This window comes from Pongo pygmaeus, chromosome 5, assembly GCF_028885625.2.
Source record: "Pongo pygmaeus isolate AG05252 chromosome 5, NHGRI_mPonPyg2-v2.0_pri, whole genome shotgun sequence".
NCBI lineage: Eukaryota > Metazoa > Chordata > Mammalia > Primates > Hominidae > Pongo > Pongo pygmaeus.
This window is the reverse complement of record NC_072378.2, coordinates 124563689-124586067: the sequence shown is the minus strand read 5'-3', so window position 1 is coordinate 124586067 and position 22379 is coordinate 124563689. Positions and strand designations below refer to the sequence as shown.

Genomic DNA, 22379 nt, shown 5'->3' with positions numbered 1-22379 from the left:
GGTTTCACCATGTTGCTGAGGCTGGTCTAGCTCAGGTGATCCACCCACCTCAGCCTCACAAAGTTCTGGGATAATAGGCATGAGCCACCATACCTGGCCTATTATTACATTTCAGTTCAGTAATCTGTCATTTGACAGTCACACATATCCTCAATAAGTAAGGTTATACTGGCCTCAAAAGATGAGATGGGAGGCATTTCTGCTGTATTCTTGGAAAGAATTTGTGTATATTGGTAGTACAATATTCCTAAACATTTTTAAGAATTTTTCAGTGAAATCATGTGAACACAAAATGTTTTTCTTTTCCGTCAAAAGGTTTTGATTAATGATGCAATTTACTTAATGGATAAAAAGGTCTTCAGATTTTTAATTTATTTCAAGTTGTGGTCTCCAAAGAATTTGTCTATTTCACCCTGATTGCAAATATATTGGCTTAAACTTGTTCATAATGTACTCTCTCTCCAATCTATAGAGTTATTTGTGATATTAGCAAAAGGTGATTTTACTCTTTTTTTCGTTTAATCACTATTGATAAGGATCTCCTCAATTTTATAAACACTAAAAAGCAATTTGGCTTTATTGCTTTTTTCCCCCTATTGTATATGCATCGAGTTCTGCTATTGTCCTTGTTATTAGAATGTTTCACTTTAGAGAAGTTTCATTTGTTGTTCTTTCACTAGCTTCTGGCTATGGAAGTTAAGATCATTGAGTTTTGAGCATTTCTTCTCTTTTAATATCTCCCTTTAAGGTCATTTTTTCCTCTAAGCATTTCTGCAATTTCACACCGCCAAGTTTTTTTTTTTTTAGCAATAAATTCATTTTTATTGAGTTCAGAATACTTTCTAAACTCCATTCCAACCTATTAGGTCCATAGGTTTAGAAGTGTATTGTTTAATTTCCACACAGTTGCAGATTTTCTAGCTTAATTCTATAGTTGTCAGACAATACTTGCTGAATAATTGCAAATCATTCTAAAATTTAACTATTCTACATTTTGAATCATTATATGATTGAATATTCTATATGCCTTTGAAAACCCTTTTGTTTGGTGGAGTGTATTCTATATGTCAATTATATCAAGTTTTTTAACTGTTTTATATAGATATTCTATATCCTTATTGAATTTTCATCTGATTGATGTATCCAGAGAGTAATGTAAAAGTTTCCCACTGTGATTGTGGATATGGCTATTTCTCCTTTTAATTCTATTAATTTTTACTTTGTATACTTTGAAACTGTATTATTTTATTCAGGTAATGTTGATTTGCAATATCTTCATGTGGATTTACCTTTTTATCATTATGACATTTCCTCCTTTATCTTTAGTAATATTTCCTGCCTTAAACATTACCTCATCTGATATTAAAATTACTACTTCACAAATCTACAAAAACTACATTTGTGTTTATAGGAACAGATTTTACTCGTTCTTAACTTATAATTTAAATCCTATTTAAGGCATATCTCTTATAGACAACAATACATTTGGGTTTTATGTCTTTATCCAGACCAACAATTTTAGCCTTTTAATCAGAGTATTAGTATATTTACATTTAATATATTTATTGATATATTTAAGATTATAGCACCCATCTTGATATTTTTTTCTTATTGACCCTCTCTGTTGTTGTTAGCATTTCTTCCTTCTTAGCATTGCTTAGGCTAATCAATTATTTTCATTATTTAATTTTTCACCTATACTTAGTTTTTAGGAGTTATGCTGTCTTTTAATAGTTACTCTAGACATTACTAGTCTTGAACTATTATAATCTAACATAAATATTACCATTAACATTTCCATAATAATGCTAGAACCTTAGAACACTTTAGCTCCTTTCTACCTTTTGTGTTATTGTTGTCATGCATTTTAGTTTTACAAACATTTAAATCCCCAGATATTTTATTGCTATTGTTTTGTGTTTAACAATACAACCTGTGTTTTCTTTCTATTGTCTTCTTTCCTTCCTAAAATTCCCTTTTTTCTCTCTGGGGTGTTTTTCTTTCTCATTCTGCCTAAAGAACTACCTTTAGTATTTCCTTCAGTTAAAGTTTGCTAGTAATTATTTATCTTACGTGTTGTTGTTGAAAAATGCTTTCATTTCATCTTAATTGTTGAAGAATATTTTTGCAGGGTAAAGAATTCTAGGTTGGCATTTTAAAGCACTTTAAAGATGTCATTCAATTGCCTTCCTGTTGAAAGGTCGACTGTCAGTCTTTTTGCTGTTCATTTGGGTCTTTTATCTTTGGCACCTCTTATAATCTTCTCTTTGATTTAGATTTTTAACATTTCTATTCATCTATACCTAAATCTGGTTTTCTTGATTACACTTGAAATATGAAAGTATTCTTGAATCTGTGGGTTGATGTTACTAATTAATTTTGGAAAATTCTCTGTCATCTTCACTTCAGATATTGCTTCTATCCAATTCTGTTTTTTTATCCTGGTAATTCAATAATGTGCATATTGAATCTTTAGTTGAACCCATATGTTTTTGACATTCTTTCCTCTTTTTTTTTTTTGGTATTTTTAACCCTTGTCTGTGCTTTAGTTTGGACAATGTTAATCAATTATTTCTCAAGTTCCTTAATCCTTTCTTCTATTCTTTTAAATCTACTATTAAACCTACTTAATGAGTTCTTACTTCTAGATATTATATTTTTAAGTCTTAGAATTTCCATTTTATTCTTTACATAAATTCCACCTCTCTGGGGGTAAATTATTTCTCTTTCAATGTATTAGTTCCAGTTTTCCCGTTTATTTTCTTTAATATATTGCGTATGTGTTTTTAAAAATCTTTATCAGATAATTAAAATATCTGAATCATCTCTTGGTCTATTTCAATTGTGTATCTTATTCTTCTCTTTCAATCATTACATTCTTTCTTTTAGCATCTGTAATAATTTTCAATTGCCTGATGTCATGCACATAAATAAACTGTAAATGTCTAATATAATCGTGTCTTTATCCTAAGATGTTTCTCTTTTCTCTCAACTAGAGAGACAAAGTGATGGGTAATCAGCTTATTTCAATAAAGAATTGTGCTGAGTTGAGCCTGGATTTAGTTCTGGTAATCTTCAGTCTGTATTTGGTTTGCCCCTGGCTTGTTCTTCAGATCTTCACATGAAAACCTAGTTTATTCTATAGAGTCCTTTCCTGTCTTCAAACTAATTTGGCATGACTGCCGAAAAATTTTCATTATGCATTTACAGAGTTTTTCCATTTATATTTTTAGTCTGGTACAGAATTTGGCTAATGCCTTAACAGAAAAATTGCCTATGTGCCCTAGACCACCTCCCTCAAAGCTATGCTGATCTATACATTTGCCAAAAAATAGCATTCAACAGGGTGTAAAGCCTGAATACTTAGCCTCCTGCCCCAACCAGAAACAACAAATGAACCCAGGGTATAGCACGTTTACAAAGTTAGCTCATCTTTTTGGAATATAGCTTTCTTTGAGTAGTCATTACTTTACCAGATCTCTGTTGTTTTCACCTTGTTGGTATCTAAAGTTTACAATATACATACACACACAAGTAATAGATACATTATACAAATATATATTTCTTGCTTTATCTCACGGTCAATTTATAAGGATTTTGGTAGTCCACACAAAAAATTCTGGCTGAGTGTGGTGGCTCACGCCTGTAATCCCAACACTTTGGGAGGCCAATGAGGGCAGATCACTCGAGGTCAGGAGTTCCAGACCAGCCTGGCGAACATTGCAAAACCCCATCTCTACTAAAAATACAAAAATTAGCCTAGTGTGGTGGGACGCACCTGTAAACCCAGCTACTTGGGAGGCTGAGGCAGGAGAATCGCTTGAACCGGGGAGGCGGAGGCTACAGTGAGCTGAGATTGCACCACTGTACTCCAGCCTGGGCGACAGAGTGGGGCTCTATCTCAAAAAAATAATAATAATAAAATTATTTTTCCTTTTTTATTCATTTTTTCAAAATAAATTTTGCTTTTATCTCTTTTTTCTTCTCTTAGTAGAAAGTGAATTAAAGAAGTTGGATTCTTTGGGGATGACAATAAATCATTTTGGACATTTTGAATTTAAGGTGACAATAGAATTGACCTGACACCAGCAGGAAGTTGGAGATGTGACACATTAACTTAGCAACAAGGTCAAGACTGAAGATATAAATCTGGTAGACATATGTGTAAAGATGATAGTTTGTGTCAGCGAATGGCATTTTCAAGTAAAAGAATGGAGACAGAGAATAAGAAAGGTACATGAACTCTTTTCCTCACTTTAGGGGTATTAAAAGGAAATAGAAAATAAAACAAAGAAAAATGAATTTAAGAAATGAGGAAATAATCAGTTTAATTCATGAATTATGAAGGAAAACAAGAGAAGGGAGATTGTGACTGACCAAATTCCAACTGGTTGGTTCATTTCTAGATTTGGGAAAGCGTTACATTACATTTAATTATTAATAATAGGTCGAATATCTTTCCCTGCATCATAAGGCAAAAATCTGCTTTGATAGTTGGGAAATACAAATTTTTCTAATTAGCTTAGTAATAATTAATTGAAGTTTTCTCAGATATATAAATTTTACAGTAAGAAAATCAAAATTTAAAAAATGAACCCAATATATTATCATCATAATATTTGTTAAATTTTGTCTTAAATCAATTATTATAGGTAGTCTTTGTTTAATAGTAATTGCTTATGTATTTTTATCTCATGAAGAAGAGTAAAGAGGAGGAGTTATTTTTTCAAATAAAAAAAGATTACAACATATTTCTCTGCATACCATCTTTTTACATAAGAGGTCAGAAAAGCAAATTTTGATACACGCATTGATTTTATTGAGCAAAAGAATCCAAATATCTGATATCTTTCTAAATGAATTATTCATTTTGTTACAGAAGAAATAAAACTGAGATTGTTGGAACAGTACATTATTCCACATTGCACTTGCATCTGGTTTTAAGGATTTGTTCCCTATAGCCTACAGTATATGACAGGTTTTATCTCCTTCCTGTCTCTTACATTCACAAGAGTGCAATTTTATTTCCTAAAGCTTAAAGAAGCCACATTGTTACAGGACTTTTTTATATAACAAATTTTTAAATTGACAAGTTATATCTAGATCTCTGAAGCAACTATCAAAATTATTAAAATATGACAGCTTTCTAGGAGTTGCTTCCAAATGTGTTCATTCTGAAACATACATTAGGTATAAATTTCTGTTACTATAGTGAAATCTGAGAGAGATATACCTGCATCCCTGGTCCCAAAGGGTTAAATAAAGACAAGTTGGGTTGTTTTAAGTGTACAATAATCCCTTGGTTTATCCTTCATGCTCTATAAGTTTATTGTTTTATTTCTAAAGATAGGCACATCATTCACTAATGGTGCCCCATACATTATGAAGGTAGAAACATATCTGAAAATCATAATATGAAGAAAAGTGTAAGCATATAATTTCAGCCTGAGTAATTTATAATTGTATCACATGCATTAAATATAGGTTTTTATGGACAATCAGAAGACCACTAAGTTTTCTTCCCTTTGTATTACTATTCAAAAAATAATTAAATAAATTTTGTTTTCCCAGGTGATGAACTGAATAGATTAATTACTGTATTATATGTGTTTTCTTTCCTACTGCTATATACTTTCAACTTAAAAATTACTTCAGAACAAATAGCATATCTCTCCTGTTTTGAAAATAACTCAACTCAGTTGATGGCTGAGGTTCGTTCTAATTTCTCTCTATTTGATATATGATCAAGAGAACCACAATTGCCAAGAATAATACAACAGAATAATGAGGCTATATGAGGAACTGTCAAAACTATTAATTCAATAACCCACGTCACATTTGATGCCCAAAGGCAATTTCAAACCATTACCAGACACTTCAGGTTACAGACTAATTTTTTCTCAGTTTCCTTAACAGGACATCTAGGAAAATATCAACCCAGGAAGTTACACACTGCTAAATGCTTTAGGATATTTAGTTTCAACACTAGTATCTCATGCATTAGCATTAGCAGAAATAATTATAATTATATGAAATATGTATGTTTATTTGCTGCTATCATCTTATGTATCATTTTATACTATATTCCCATCATTTTGTTAATTTAACTATGACATAACATTTAAAAGTTTCTCTGGTGGATTATTTTTATTTTTCTTTAGATGTGGACACTAATTAAAATATGTTAACTGAAATTTTAATAATAATGTCGGATTTTCATAGAATTTTCAATGATGAAAATATATTAACTATACCTCTATGTGTACAAAGAAAACATGATAAAAAGGGTTAGTCCTGTATATCATATTACTGAAATTAAGACATTTCAATATGAATGTACACAGTGAGTTGGTTGATTACTATAATTTCTGTTTCACTCATAAGCATATGGCAGATAGTTCATTAGGAAAAGGAGAGAAGACAGCCCAATCAATAGAAAAAGAGGGAATCCTCCCTAACTCATTTTATGAGGCCAGCATCACCTGATACCAAAGCCTGGCAGAGACACAACAAAAAAAGAGAATTTTAGACCAATATCCCTGATGAACATCGATGCAAAAATCCTCAGTAAAATACTGGCAAACCGAATCCAGCAGCGCATCAAAAAGCTTATCTACCATGATCAAGTGGGCTTCATCCCTGGGATGCAAGGCTGGTTCAACATACGCAAATCAATAAACGTAATCCAGCATATAAACAGAAGCAATGACAAAAACCACATGATTATCTCAATAGATGCAGTGAAGGCCTTCGACAAAATTCAACAACCCTTCATGCTAAAAGCTCTCAATAAATTAGGTACTGATGGGACATATCTCAAAATAATAAGAGCTATCTATGACAAACCCACAGCCAATATCATACTGAATGGGCAAAAACTGGAAGCATTCCCTTTGAAAACTGGCACAAGACAGGGATGCCCTCCTCATCGCTCCTATTCAACATAGTGTTGGAAGTTCTGGTCAGGGCAGTCAGGCAGGAGAAGCAAATAAAGGGTATTCAGTTAGGAAAAGAGGAAGTCAAATTGTCCCAGTTTGCAGATGACATGATTGTATATCTAGAAAACCCCATTGTCTCAGCCCAAAATCTCCTTAAGCTGATAGGCAACTTCAGCAAAGTCTCAGGACACAAAATCAATGTACAAAAATCACAAGCATTCTTATACACCAATAACAGACAGAGAGCCAAATCATGGTGAACTCCCATTCACAATTGCTTCAAAGAATAAAATACCTAGGAATCCAACTTACAAGGGATGTGAAGGACCTCTTCAAGGAGAACTACAAACCACTGCTCAATGAAATAAAAGAGGATACAAACAAATGGAAGAACATTCCATGCTCATGGGCAGGAAGAATCAATATCGTGAAAATGGCCATACTGCCCAAGGTAATTTATAGATTCAATGCCATCCCCATCAAGCTACCAATGACTTTCTTCACAGAATTGGAAAAAGCTACTTTAAAGTTCATATGGAACCAAAAAAGAGCCCGCATCGCCAAGTCAATCCTAAGCCAAAAGAACAAAGCTGGAGGCATCACGCTACCTGACTTCAAACTATACTACAAGGCTACAGTAACCAAAACAGCATGATACTTGTACCAAAACAGAGATACAGACCAATGAAACAGAACAGAGCCCTCAGAAATAATGCCGCATATCTACAACTATCTGATCTTTGACAAACCTGACAAAAACAAGAAATGGGGAAAGGATTCTCTATTTAATAAATGGTGCTGGGAAAACTGGCTAGCCATATGTGGAAAGCTGAAACTGGATCCCTTCCTTACACCTTATACAAAAATTAATTCAAGATGGATTAAAGACTTAAATGTTAGACCTAAAACCATAAAAACCCTAGAAAAAAACCTAGGCAATACCATTCAGGACATAGGCATGGGCAAGGACTTCATGTCTAAAACACCAAAAGCAATGGCAACAAAAGCCAAAATTGACAAATGAGATCTAATTAAACTAAAGAGCTTCTGCACAGCAAAAGAAACTACCATCAGAGTGAACAGGCAACCTACAAAATGGGAGAAAATTTTCCCAACCTACTTATCTGACAAAGGGCTAATACCCAGAATCTACAATGAACTCAAACAAATTTACAAGAAAAAAACAAACAGCCCCATCAAAAAGTGGGCAAAGGATATGAATAGACACTTCTCAAAAGAAGACATTTATGCAGCCAAAAAACACATGAAAAAATGCTCATCATCACTGGCCATCAGAGAAATGCAAATCAAAACCACAATGAGATACCATCTCATACCAGTTAGAATGGCAATCATTAAAAAGTCAGGAAACAACAGGTGCTGGAGAGGATGTGGAGAAATAGGAACACTTTTACACTGTTGGTGGGACTGCAAACTAGTTCAACCACTGTGGAAGTCAGTGTGGCGATTCCTCAGGGGTCTAGAACTAGAAATACCATTTGACCCAGCCATCCCATTACTGGGTATATACCCAAAGGATTATAAAACATGCTGCTATAAAGACACATGCACACATACGTTTATTGCGGCACTATTCACAATAGCAAAGACTTGGAACCAACCCAAATGTCCAACAATGATAGACTGGATTAAGAAAATGTGGCACATATACACCATGGAATACTATGTAGCCATAAAAAATGATGAGTTCATGTCCTTTGTAGGGACATGGATGAAGCTGGAAACCATCATTCTCAGCAAACTATCACAAGGACAGAAAACCAAACACCGCATGTTCTTACTCATAGGTGGGAATTGAACAATGAAAACACATGGACACAGGAAGGGGAACATCACACACGGGGGCCTGTTGTGGGGTAGGGGGAGGAGGGAGGGATAGCATTAGGAGATATACCTAAAGTTAAATGACGAGTTAATGGGTGCAGCACACCAACATGGCACATGTATACATATGTAACAAACCTGCACGTTGTGCACATGTACCCTAAAACTTAAAGTATAATAAAAAAAAAAAGAAAAGTTCTAAACTCTAATCAGGTAACAAAAATTTACCTGAATGTTTTACCACGTTTTATTACCTCTTACCAATATCCATTAGGAAGCCATCACTTATTTACAAAAGATTTCATGGAAATAAATACATCTCTTTCACATATATAAAGCCCACAGAATGTCAACCCTGATTCTTTTTCACAAATTTCTCCCTCAGCCTCAAACTAACTGATCCATTCATAGGGTAGACACATTCAAACTGTTTTTTTTTTTTTTTTTGGTGGATTGAGAAAAACAATGGTTTACATTCTTTTAGTATTATCAGAAGTTTCATATGTACCATTTTTGACTTTCTATCTTTCTGTACATTTTTCCATTACCATTGCTTCCTTCTGGCACTGTATTACTTGAAGAATGTGAGGCAGTTGCAACGACTAAAGAATTAAATGGTATAAATACACCTTTTTCAAACCCTTTGAACACGAAAGAGAGGAAAAACCCAGTACAGATAACTATATAACTTTGCCCTTTATGGGTTTTTTTAGATTATTTGTTTAAAAGGAAATTATTAAATTTTCATGTGCTCTGCAGAGCCCAGCCTTGGTTTATAGGATGAGAAGACAATAAAGTATTATTAACTGTTTCATTGCCAAGGGATAGTCATTACCTGCCCATGTACATTGGAAGAATTCTTAGTGCCCTCGCTGTGGTTTCAATGCCTGTGTCCGAGGTCACGAAATAATTGAACAATGAGAACACATGGACACAGGAAGGGGAACATCACACTCTGGGGACTGTTGTGGGGTGGGGGGAGGGGGGAGGGATATCATTGGGAGATATACCTAATGCTAGATGACGAGTTGGTGGGTGCAGCGCACCAGCATGGCACATGTATACATATGTAACTTACCTGCACATTGCGCACATGTACCATAAAACCTAAAGTATAATAATAATAATAATAATAAAAGAAAAAAAAAAAAAAAAAAAGAAATCACCAGCTTTATTCCGTGCCTGCGGTCATCATGTGGAGCAGCGAGCACAATTACAGAACATTTGTGCAGCTAGCTTTGCTCAAATCTCTTTCTCTCTTTTCTTAATATTAAACAAATTATCTGATCTGCTGGATCATTTTACTCAGGCAATATGTCTGAACACCTGCCTTACAATTTTTAAGGTGATTATTTAACATTGAAAATATCATTAAAAGTCATTCTACTGTGGAATTTCTTTGAAGAAAGTGGATTATAGAGTAGCAGAGATGTATAAATTGGGCAAGGAATTCAAATCCTTGGAAAAACGTGTCTGCTTTTCTTACACTGAGGCGAATGTGAGTTTTAAGCAGCAATCTGGTGTGGGTCCCTCCTAGAGCCACCGAACAATTTATTTTCATTGGTCACGGCACCTTCCTGAAAAGACTGCCTGCTAACCAGAGTGTGGGGAACGATGCCCTGCAAAAAAACACAGAAATGGCATCCTCTAGGGAGATTTTGCCAGCCACGGTGAGGACTTGTCCACATTCTGATCATAAAATTACACATCCAAGAAGCTTTGGTTCTCTCTCATATCATGATGTCATCCTCTTATTTGATCCTTCATCTTTTGTCATTGAATAAAAACAAATCAAGATGATTTTTCCTTGATACAAAGCCACATACCACAGTTAAGTAATAAACAAACATCACATGTTGAGTGCTTTGTGAAACTCCTGCATGTAAGATCATAAATGTGTATTACCATTCTCTTCTCTCTCCTCCCAAAATATATAGCTTGACAAGACAAAGGTAGTTCCTGAGGAATTTTCTTTAAAAAAAATTTTTTTTTAGCTCTCTTGGTCTTTTAAAGCACGCGAGTATCTCTGGGTTTTAAAAATATCAATATGTTTGTAGGGGCCTTCTGTTCTAATATAGGGTAAGTAAAAGAACATTTTACAATTTTTATGTTTTAAAGTTTTAAATACGAGGAAGTACATACAAGTTTGAAACTCCCTCAAGAGTCAGAATTTGCTACTACCTGGAATGGATTACCTCATTTGACTTCTTTGCTGTTAATTGCATTCTAATGGAAGGATGATGGTTTTCGAGATCTGAAGCCTATGCTATTTGCGTAGTAAGGGCATCCATGTGAAAAATATGGTAGCAAGATGCACACATACAGAGCACAAAAAAACTAAATGAAAAAAGCAATTATTTAGTTTTCCTAGCCTATTTAGAACAAAGGGGTTTATTTTATTCATTTCTATAACATATTATATCCCTCTAGTAACAATTTCATTCAACCAAAGCCCATTAACTGTTTAAATTATTGCACTGTTATTTAAAATCAATAAGGAAAATGTTTAGCAGAGTAATAAGCAAACTAAGTGATTTCAGAAATCTTCAAGATTTTTTTTCTCTGAAAAAAATTCACGTTTTGCTTCAGAAATCTCTCAGTGGCTAACGTTTTAAAGTGCACTGCCTGGTCACTATAATAATCAACAGTTCACTTAGTTTTGCTTAAGAAAAAGTACATTTTTGTGACTCACCAGACATATTTTTAATGATAAAAACGCAGAAATATAAATCAAGACACCTTTCAATTTACTTTCACTGAGGTGCATCTAAGCAAGCAGAACAGGATGAGACTCTGCCTTACTTAGGAAGAGACTTGTTAACACCCTACTGATGACTCAGGCAAATTAGAGGTAAATTACCTTTGAGAGGTCCCCAGCCTCCAAATAGAAGCAGATAACAAACACATTCCACGTAACCCAGAGGACTAGCCAGACAGCATACTGCAGAGAAGCAAGAGAGAAATAACATATAATTAATTTGGAATTAGTTGAGTATGATTCAAATAAAACTTGAACTTTCACACACCCAAATATAAGATTAGCGGGAAAGGTTAAATATTGCTTCTCTCTAAGGAAGCAATGTATGTTTATCTCTGTTGAGTTTTTTTTTTCCTTCTTTTTTTTTTTTTTTTTTTCATGACAAAGGCTTACTCTGTTGCCCAGGCTGGAGTGCAGTGGCGTGATCTCGGCTCACTGTAACCTCTTCCTTTCAGGTTGAAGTGATTCTCCACCCTCAGCCTCCCGAATAGCTGGGACTACAGGTGTGCACCACCACACCCAGCTAGTTTTTATATTTTTAGTAGGGATAGGGTTTTGCCATGTTGGCCAGGCTGGACTGTTGAGTTTTTGTTTTTTTTTTTTCTTACTGTTACGGACTCATAGGATTACAACTCAAACCTGCTTAAGGATAAATTTTTAGGTTTTAAGACAAAAAAAAATAGTAATCCACATTATTGTTTTAAAAGTGAATAATTATAGTTTCTAGACATCTAAAAAATTCAGTGCTCTAACGTACATGTCTGATACAACCCATCAAAAGAAGACTCACAGTTTCCTTAGCAAAACCATCTCCGTGTAGGACAATGATCAACCTTTCCCCAAGTTGTCAAGGATAATCTTCAAATCAGTCTTTCTGCCTCTGTCCCATTCTAATCAGCTTTCTCTTTTTGGTGTCTCCTTTTCATTTCTCCATTCACCTTCTTATTTTATCATTTCACTATCTCCCATTACAGTGGCCATCTAACTAGTGTCCCTAAATTTATTCTATTTTCTCTTTAGTGTACCTTCTATAATGATGATAGATTTTCTTACTAAGATACAGTTCTGATCATTCAGTCAGTTAAAACGTATGAAGCATCCAGAAGGCAACATGCTAGCAAGACACTGAGAATGCAAAGACCAATGATGAATTCCTCCTGAACTCAGATCAAGTGAGAGTGATAGACTTTTTAAAAATAGATCATTATTATACAAGAATCATAAAAATATATAAAGTCTGAGCACAAGACAGGAAAATGAGAGGAGTACATAACCTGTCCTGGGAAAAAGAGTCTGCAAAGCTTAACAAAAGAGGTTAAGAAACACCTTCCAGAAGAGATGAATCAAGCTTAAAATGAATGGACTTAAAAGCATGCGGGGTTGGAAGGGCTTTCATGGGAGGGTCCTGTAAACAAAGGAAAGAGCAGGTATGAATTTTGAAAAAGTGAAACAAGAGGATATCATGTCACTTCCCTTCTAAACAAATGCCAATGGCTCCCATCCTTTCTAGGTGAGTTCCAACATCTTTAATTTATGCTTCAAGAACCTCCATGCTCATGATCATGATCTTGCACCTTGTTACCTTTTGAGCCGTGTGTTTCAGTTGATCTCTGGAGTCATCCTTGATTCCAGACACATATATTATTTGCTGTTTCATGTAGATGGAAAGTTATTTCCCACCTCTGTGCCTCCTTTTTTTTTTTTCTTTTGAGACGGAGTCTCGCTCTGTCGCCCAGGCTGGAGTGCAGTGGCACGATCTCGGCTCACTGCAAGCTCCACCTCCCGGGTTCACGCCATTCTCCTGCGTCACCCTCCCGAGTAGCTGGGACTACAGGCGCCCACCACTACGCCCGGCTAATTATTTTGTATTTTTAGTAGAGACGGGGTTTCACCGTGTTAGCCAGGATGGTCTCGATCTCCTGACCTCGTGATCCGCCCGTCTTGACCTCCCAAAGTGCTGGGATTACAGGCTTGAGCCACTGCGCCCGGCCTGTGCCTCTTTGTATGTTATCCCTGTATTCTTGAATACTTTTGCTTTCTCTTCTTACCACCTATCATTTTTTTAAAAGGTTAATTCAAATATCACCTCCCTCATGATGCCGAACCAGAATTGGCTGAGCCCTGCTTAGTGCTGCGACAAACTTTTTTTCTCCTAATTTCATATGAAATGTCTTATATCTGATTATTTGCATATTTTCTCCAATGCACAGTGGTAAGCTCCTTAAAATACTACTTCTTAATTTTTGTTCATATTCCTGGGTTCCTAACTTAGTACTTTGCACAAAATAGTTATTAAGACAATATTTTGTAAGTCAATGAATAAGTAGCAATATGGAGAAAATCATTTTCAGATTCAGAACCCATTCTTCCCTCTCAGACCAGGTTTTTATTAGATTACTATGATCATTCATGTAGTATGAGGAGTGAGATCTCTACGTGAGGAGTTTATGTAACAATAAATGATAACTCAACTGTTTTCTAAAGGAGTTGGTTTCATCTAACTGCTTAATGTGTGTGTTGCTCAATAGAGTATAATGTTAGGGCAAACGAAATGATCCAAGACAAAATATGGAATTTGAGAAGTTCTATGAGTTGAGGGCTGGGTCTAGAGACAGAATTAGGGGGCTAAGCAGGCTATAGCAAGAGAGGAACTTCAGCTATAGAACAGAGATCTAAGGAGACATTTGTTTCAATGACTTAAGTGATTACAAGAGATAGAGAATGCGTGACTGATTATAATGTTTTATCATATCCTTTGTGCACAATGACATATTCTCCCCATATTATTTATAATGGAGAGCTAAATAAACACCATTTACTAAAAGTCAAAGTAGCAGGATACTAAGACTTCAGCAATGGCTGATGAGCTAATGAAAGACACTGTATTACACATATCAAATTCTGAAAATTTGTTGTTGGCAAGCATTCTTTCCAATATAGTATTTAAAAATGTCAATGCTGAAGCTTTTTAATTTCATAACTAAAATTATATTTTATGCTTATTAAATGCTAACCATGTTTATCTGTATTCACATGGTATATATGGAATAGTCACTACTTCAGTATTATATGTTGAAAATACAATAAAAATTTGGAATCTTCATTTATACTTAGTTACTTACATTTATGTGTATGTATAAATGTAAATTATACCTAGTTTGGTTAAAAATCAAGCTGAAACATTTATGTTTTATCCACCAAAATTAATAATTTTATGGAAGCATATGAAAGGTAATGGATTACATGCAAATAAATAGCATATAGAGAATGAGAACACAGAACCTAACGTCTGGCTCTGTCACTTAGACGCTCTTTGGCTATCTTCAAGTGATATGACCCATTAAAATTAAGTTAACTTAAATATAAAATAGGCTTCTTAGTAGTAGCAAACTCCATGGCTTATATGAGAATGGAATGATCAACTGTTTGAAAGTACACAATACTTGAATTTTCACTATATGTTGTCATTTTATTATGATGATTATGTTACATCATCATCTCTTCTTGTTAAAATAATAAACAGTAGGGTCAGGCGTGGTGGCTCAGGCCTGTAATCCCAGCACTTTGGGAGGCGAGGTGAGTGCATCACCTGAGGTCAGCAGTTTGAGACCAGTGGGTCAACGTGGCAAAACCCCATCTCTACTAAAAATACAAAATTAGCCAGGCATGGTGGCAGACACCTGTAATCCCAGCTACTAGGGAGGCTGAGGCAAGAGAATCGCTTGAACCCAGGAGGCAGAGGTTGCAGTGAGACAAGATCGCGCCACTTCACTCCAGCCTGGGTGACAGAGCAAGACTTCATCTCAAAATAAATGAATGAATAAATAAATAAATAAATAAATAAAATAGCAGTAATCCTCAAAGATTTATTTATTAGGATATTATAAAATATACTTCCCACATGATTTCTTTTTCTTTTTTTGTTTTTTTTGTTTTTTTTGGTTTTTTTGAGACGGGATCTCACTCTGCCACCCTGGCTGGAAGGCAGTGGCCTTGGATCACTGCAGCCTCAACTGCACTGGTTCAGGTAATCCTTCCACTTCAGCTTCTTGGGTAGCTGGAACTACAGGCACGCACCACCATGCCTGGCTAATTTGTTGTATTTTTTGTAGAGACAGAGTTTCACCATGTTGGTCTCAAACTCCTGGGCTCAAGCTATCTGCCTGCCTCAGCCTCTCAAACTTCTCATATTAACTGATATAAAACATTGTTCCATCATATTGAACTTGCAAACTAGACTTGTTTACTTATTAATGCAACATATTATTCACTAGATTAAGGGTTTTTGATATATTAACGCCATTATGTATAGACGAATGCTATTTCATGAAACCAACCTTCATTTGGTCTACAATAACAATTTATTATTTCTAATTTAGCGCAACACATAATTATAAAGCATTTTCTATATCTTGTTTTATGAGTTGCTTTTTAAAAAATATTTTTATTTATTTAGTTACTTTTTTAGAGAAGGCGTCTCACTCTGTTGCCAAGGCTGGAGTGCGGTGGTGCTATCATAGCTCACTGCAGCCTTGAATTCCTGGACTCCAGTGATCCTCCTGCCTCAGCCTCTTGAATAGCTAGGACTACAGGCATGTGCCACCATGCCCAGCTATGAGTTGCCTCTTGACAGTATTTATTGGCAATTACTTTGGAGTAGAATACAATTTTTTATCCTCTTTTTTTCCAGAGTAATTCAGAAGGATATGTACATAAAGAATATAGCAAATGTTCCTTTCATATCCTTGCATTTACTTTCATTATTTTCACTTAATTGTATATTTCATTACAATCCAGTTAGTCTCACAATGCACTATACTTCATTATAGATTTACCAAAAACAATGATCACTGTCACTGGTGTAACCCCTTTAATGAACATAGAAATCCACACTAGTGCTACAGAGGGTAATTGCTACTTGTGCATCACTATCCAAAGGCAGGACTTTATCTAATTTATCTCATTTAACTTTCCTCATTAATTTTCTCTCATTTATCTTTCTTATACCTCCTATCTTAATCCTCTTATTTTCCTTTTTTTATTCTTTTCTACATTTTTTTTCTCATTTTAGTAGCTGGCACTTATCTATATCAAATATCCTGTAATTGGATTTTGCCTAGTTGCCTAAAGATTGATGAAGATTTTGTACTGACTTGTAATTTGGCCTATGATTTTTGTCAATAAACCCTGCTCTTAAAATTACTCAGCATAGTTATTTAAGAGTATAAAGATCAGTACAAACTTCTTCCCGGTTGCTACAGCTAGTTGATGTGATATAATTGACAATCACGCAGTTTGAGTATAATTGGAAAAGATGTTCTGCCCTGGAGAGATGACCTAATATAATAACAAAGTATCACAATTGCTAGATACCACCTAACTTGTAGTTTTCTGCTATAAAACTAATTTTGTTTTAGCCTCATTTTTTCTTATGAAGAAAATCTTATATTTTATGTTTCAGACAGAAACTTTGAGATATTGTCTGTGATGAGAGAAAAATTCTATTGCATGATAAAATTCACTTTTAAGAATTGATTTCTGAAGCACCAGGTGAACCATCTGAGAGATTAACTGAACTTGAGAATCCAGTGAAATGGTTAAAACTATCAGCTAAAAAAAGTAATTGAATCATCATGGCTTCCCTGTGGTATTTGTGGCTCCAATGATGAAATCAAATTAGCTATATAAGATAAAAATTAGTTAAGGCTGTTAATCATGAAAGGCCAAAATATTGGTCAGGCTCAGAGACATGGCCCTATTATATGTCATGGGTTATATGATAATTAGAAAGGTAGACCAAGGTAGTCTAAGACTAAGAACTTAATTAGAAAAGGAGGTGAGTCATGAATCAGTTCACATTTATTAAATACCAGCTGGATGCAAGTGACTGCAACAGAAGCTACAGGGAAATATTACAGGATATAACTGAGTAACTCTCCTAATATTATTTATATGTATTAATGATTGGCAATTAATGCAATCTATAGGAATGTTTTTAGGTATGATTGTTTCTACTAGGATGCAAAACTAGTATCAGCTCACCAATATCACAGATATCATGCGGCTAATTTTAATGTAATAATGAGGCAGCCAAGTAAAAAGGGGTCCGTGGAGAATACCCAACTGGTCTGTGCACTGGGAGAATGGGGTGGAGCCTCGGGAGGTTCCCGCCTTTTGCAGAGGGGAGTAGGCTGGCTCTCTTCCTGGGTGGTAACCTGGGATTCAATCTGTGAGGGGGTAAACCGGCTAACAGGACTCTCTTGCTTTGCTGAGGGTTCCTGTTTCCCTTTTTTTCCTTTGCAACCAATAAACCCTGCCCTACTCATCCTACAATATGTCCACATGCCTAAATTATCCTGGTTCTCTGACAAGAACCCGGTTTTTTCCTACAACAATAACATAATCAGTTCTAATAAACTACGACAGAAGCATTCCTCAGGAACATTGTATTAACAAATCTTGTCTTAAAAACAACTTCTGGACAGGCCTGGTGGCTCATTCTTGTAATCCCAGTACTTTGGGAGGCTGAAGTGGGCAGAGCCTGAGCCCAGGAGTTCAAGACCAGCCTAGAATAGGATGAAACCCCATCCCTACAAAAAATACAAAAAATGTGCTGGGCATTGTGGCATGTTCCTGTAATCCCAGCTACTCAGGAGGCTGAGGTGGGAAGATCTCTTGAACCCTGGAGGTGGAGGTTGCAGTGAGCCAAGATCATGCCACTGTGCTTCAGCCTGGGTGACAGAGCAAGACCCAGTCTCGAAAATAAAAGAAAAAACAACAAAAAAAGACTTGTTTAAGCAAGAAAAAGGTTTAAAATTTTTAACAATTAGGTGTTTTAATATTAACAATAAAGGTGTTGTTGTTCTTTTTTTTTTTTTTTTTTTTTTGAGATGGAGTCTCGCTGTCACCCAGACTGGAGTGCAGTGGTGCAATCTCGGCTCACTGCAAGCTCCGCCTCCCAGGTTCACGCCATTCTCCTGCCTCAGCCTCCTGAGTAGCTGGGACTACAGGCGCCCGCCACCACACCCATTTAATTTTTTTGTATTTTTTTTTAGTAGACATGAGGTTTCACCATGTTAGCCAGGATGGTCTCGATCTCCTGACCTCGTGATCTGCCTGCCTCGGCCTCCCAAAGTGCTGGGATTGCAGGGGTGAGCCACTGTGCCTGGCCAAGGTGTTTTAATAGATATAAATGTGTACTCATGAAACAAACATCCCTGGTCAAAATAGTAGGACAATATTTACCGTTTGCACAAAGTTAATTATATTTTCAGCTTAGTTTTCTCATCTCCAATAGCAGTAGCATTTAATCTGCTTAGGCATTCTCATCACTATCTTATTCTTTTCCTATTGTTATGATAAACGAAGAGCAAAAGTGGCCCAAATAAAGCAACTTATTTCCTTTAAGACCAATGCCAGTCTACATTATGATGTAAATCCTGTGTTCTAATTCACAAATCCTGTTACATCTAAATCAAGCTATATAAACCTGTCCCTTAAGAAAAATACCTATACAAAAACACACTATTATCATAACTTCTAGTTTGTCAGGGATAAAGGTTCTGATAAGGTTATCAGCCAGAGTGTGACAGAAATCCAATTCTAATCATAGATTACGCTGCAGATCATAGAGGAAGTCAGATTTCTACCTTCTCATTTTTTATCAGTGCTGCTGTCATATGATCAAGCTTTCTTGTGATTTTATATTTGCACAGATGTTTTAATGATTAAGTTTAATTCATTTTAAAATAAGATTTATTGTTTTCCCCCTTTATAGAAATTTCTTATTGTAGAAAATATTTAAAATTTTGAGCATCAAAAAGGGAAATTGAGAAAATGCCATATTTAATGTAATCATCTATATCATTTTAGTGTACAGGTTTCCATTCTTTTTCCTATGAATATATGGTTTAATGTGTGTTTAAATGAAATGGGAATCTTGCTCTATATTCTGTTACCTGATTTTTTTCATTTGATTAAAAAGTCTCACTAAGTATTCTATAACATATGTGTCAGTTCAATCATGCACTGTGAGTTATTCAACTACTATTATTTATTTCAATATTACTTAGCTTTTTGTAATTTTCTTGCTTATATCATGATCAATTCCTAGAAATTTCCATTTTGCAAAAAACGGTTTAGTTTACTAAGACATATAAACTCTTTTGGAAATCATGCCTGAAAATATTTTGCTTAAACACTATTCTTAAGACAGACTATCAATGTTAGAACATCCAACAGGCATTATTTTAATGAACATATAAACATGACTTTTAAGTTTTATGAAACTCCAAATAAAAACAGTATCCCAAAGGTATTCCATTTTCTTGAAGTAAAAAGTGAAAAATAATTCCCTTTGATTGAAAAAATAATACTCATTCAGCATGAAAACACCTGTATATGATTAATTGCTTGCCTTTACTGGTGCAAAACATTTCATGCCAAGATATTTACATTCTTATAGTCCTAAGGCTGGGAGCATGCCACTGAAGGGTCTTTAAACACCTACAATTATAAATTAAGTTATGTAGAAACATTACCCTGCATGTATGTAAATAAATTAGAAATATGAACGTTAACAAAACATAAAAACTAGTGAAAAATACCAAACTATACTTTTACATGCTTATCCTTAGCAAACTAACACAGGAACAGAACATCAAATACAGCATGTTCTCACCTATAAGTGGGAGCTAAATGATGAAAACTTATGAATACAAAGAAGGAAACAACAGGCACTGGGTTCTACTTGGTGAGGGAGAGGGTGGGAGGAGGGAGAGGAGCAGAAAAAATAACTATTGGGTACTGGGCTTAATACCTAGGTGATGAAATAATATGTACAACAAACCCCCATGACACAAGTTTATCTATTAAGAAACCTTCACATGTACCCATGAACCTACAATGAAAGCTAAAAAAAGAAAAGGCCTAGGGACGAGTTTTTTAAAAAAATAATCATATAGTGAGTTTTGTTCATGCATATTTGTCCTTATAACAAGGCTTTAAGATGTAGATGTGTAATTCATAGATCTCAAAATGATGAATAATAAGAAAATAATCTCCAGCAAACTGGTGAAAACAGCAACTTCTGTCTCATTGTCACATATTCATCACTACTTGTTTTTAGAAGTGGCATCAAAATATAAACTTAATTTTGGCCAGTCAGCAAATAATATGAGTCATATTTATTGATCTATTTGGTTTTGGAAGTCTCAGTTTTAGAATTCTAATAAAAGGGGCTTTCCCTATGTTGAAGTTTCTTGGATTAGCCCAATGACACTAAAAAAAATAAAATAAAATAAAATTGTCTCTGGTTCTGATTACCTAGGTATTGAAAGAACATAGTCAAGATGTATTATAATACAGTTTTTAAAAAATTAGGATCATGTAAATTTGAAGATTTTAATATAATACATCTGACACTCTCTTTATTCTATTGCTTTAAGGCCCTTTCTGGCCTCCCCTGACCTTCCACACACACAATAGTAGGCTGGGAAATGGCCCTCTCAAACATATTCACATGCTAATCCCTAGGACACGTGAATGTTACTATTATAGCAAAAAATAAATAAATATCTAAAAGGTCTTTGCAGATGTGATTAAGTTAAATATTTTGAGATGAAGAGATTATTTTGGATTATCTGGGTAGGTCCAACGTAATCACGTGTATCCTTATGAGAAGGAGGTAGATGGTGATTTCACACACAAAAATAATTTGATGATGAGGATAGAGCGGGAGGGGGTTGAAGTTGTGGACATAAAGACTGGACTAATGTGGCCACAAACCAGGTAATCCCACAGCTAACAGAACCTGGAAGAGGCAAGGATCGAATAATCCCCCAGAGACTCTGAAGTCTCTCTGATTTCTGCTCATTGCTACAGATTTCAAACTTGTGGACTTCAGAAGAATAAATTTCTGCAGTTTTTTTTTTGTTGTTGTTTGTTTGAGATGGAGTCTCGTTCTGTTGCCAGGCTGGAGTGCAGTGGTGCGATCTCGGCTCACTGCAACTTCTGCCTCCTGGGTTCAAGCAATTCTCCTGCCTCAGCCTCCTGGGTAGGTAGCTGGGACTACAGGTGCGTGCCACCAAGCCCGGCTAATTTTTGTATTTTTAGTACAGACAGGGTTTCACCATGTTGGCCAGTATGGACTCAATCTCTTGATGTCGTGATCCGCCCGCCTTGGCCTCCCACAATGCTGGGATTACAGGCATGAGCCACCACACCCAGCCCATGAGCCACTGCGTCCAGCCAATTTCTGCAGTTTTAAACCACCAAGTTTGTAATGATGTGTGGTAATTTGTTACAGCAGCCATGGGAAACTAGCACACCCACCAAAATCTCTCCCCACCTAACCTCTCTGTTACTAAAATATAATGCTGAAGAGTGTAATATCTAAATACTTGTGGAGTAGTGTAATTAAGTTCAAAATTGATTCACTCCTTTTGGGCAATTACATCACTACTTCAGAATCAGTCCATTGCTAATCTTTAAATGGCATGCAAACAGAAAATTTTTGTTTTGGTTATTTGGCTGATGTAATTACTGTGAGGGTCTATGACAGGAAATGAGGTACTGTTGTTTCATAAGCATCTCTGCAAATTCTCAGTGTATTTCCAACATTCTAACAATATAAGACGTTTTTTGTCTGTTTTTAGAATAAAGTTATAGGATGCAGAAATAAATAAATTTAGAGTTCTGAGTATTTCCAAACTTGTAAAAAAATTATCAAAATGAGTTAACCACCTAGAAAAATATACCTAATCAAATAACTTTTTATTGCAACAAACTTTGAAAGCAAAGAAGGAGAAAAGCAAGAGATAATCATCATCAGTATGACG

The 22379-nt window shown here is 35.2% G+C and overlaps 1 protein-coding gene across 2 annotated transcripts in view; it reads right to left on the bottom strand.

The window, feature by feature from the left end:
• NKAIN2 (sodium/potassium transporting ATPase interacting 2) overlaps window positions 1-22379 on the bottom strand; it is a 1025024-nt gene that overhangs the window by 455673 nt on the left and 546972 nt on the right. For both annotated transcript variants that reach the window (XR_008503244.2, XM_054492310.2), the window contains exon 3: window positions 11644-11724. Coding sequence is in view for 1 of the 2 variants with exons in the window: in XM_054492310.2 (XP_054348285.1) it covers window positions 11644-11724 (81 nt within the window). In the remaining variant the exon portion in view is untranslated. The remainder of the gene's footprint in view (window positions 1-11643; window positions 11725-22379) is intronic.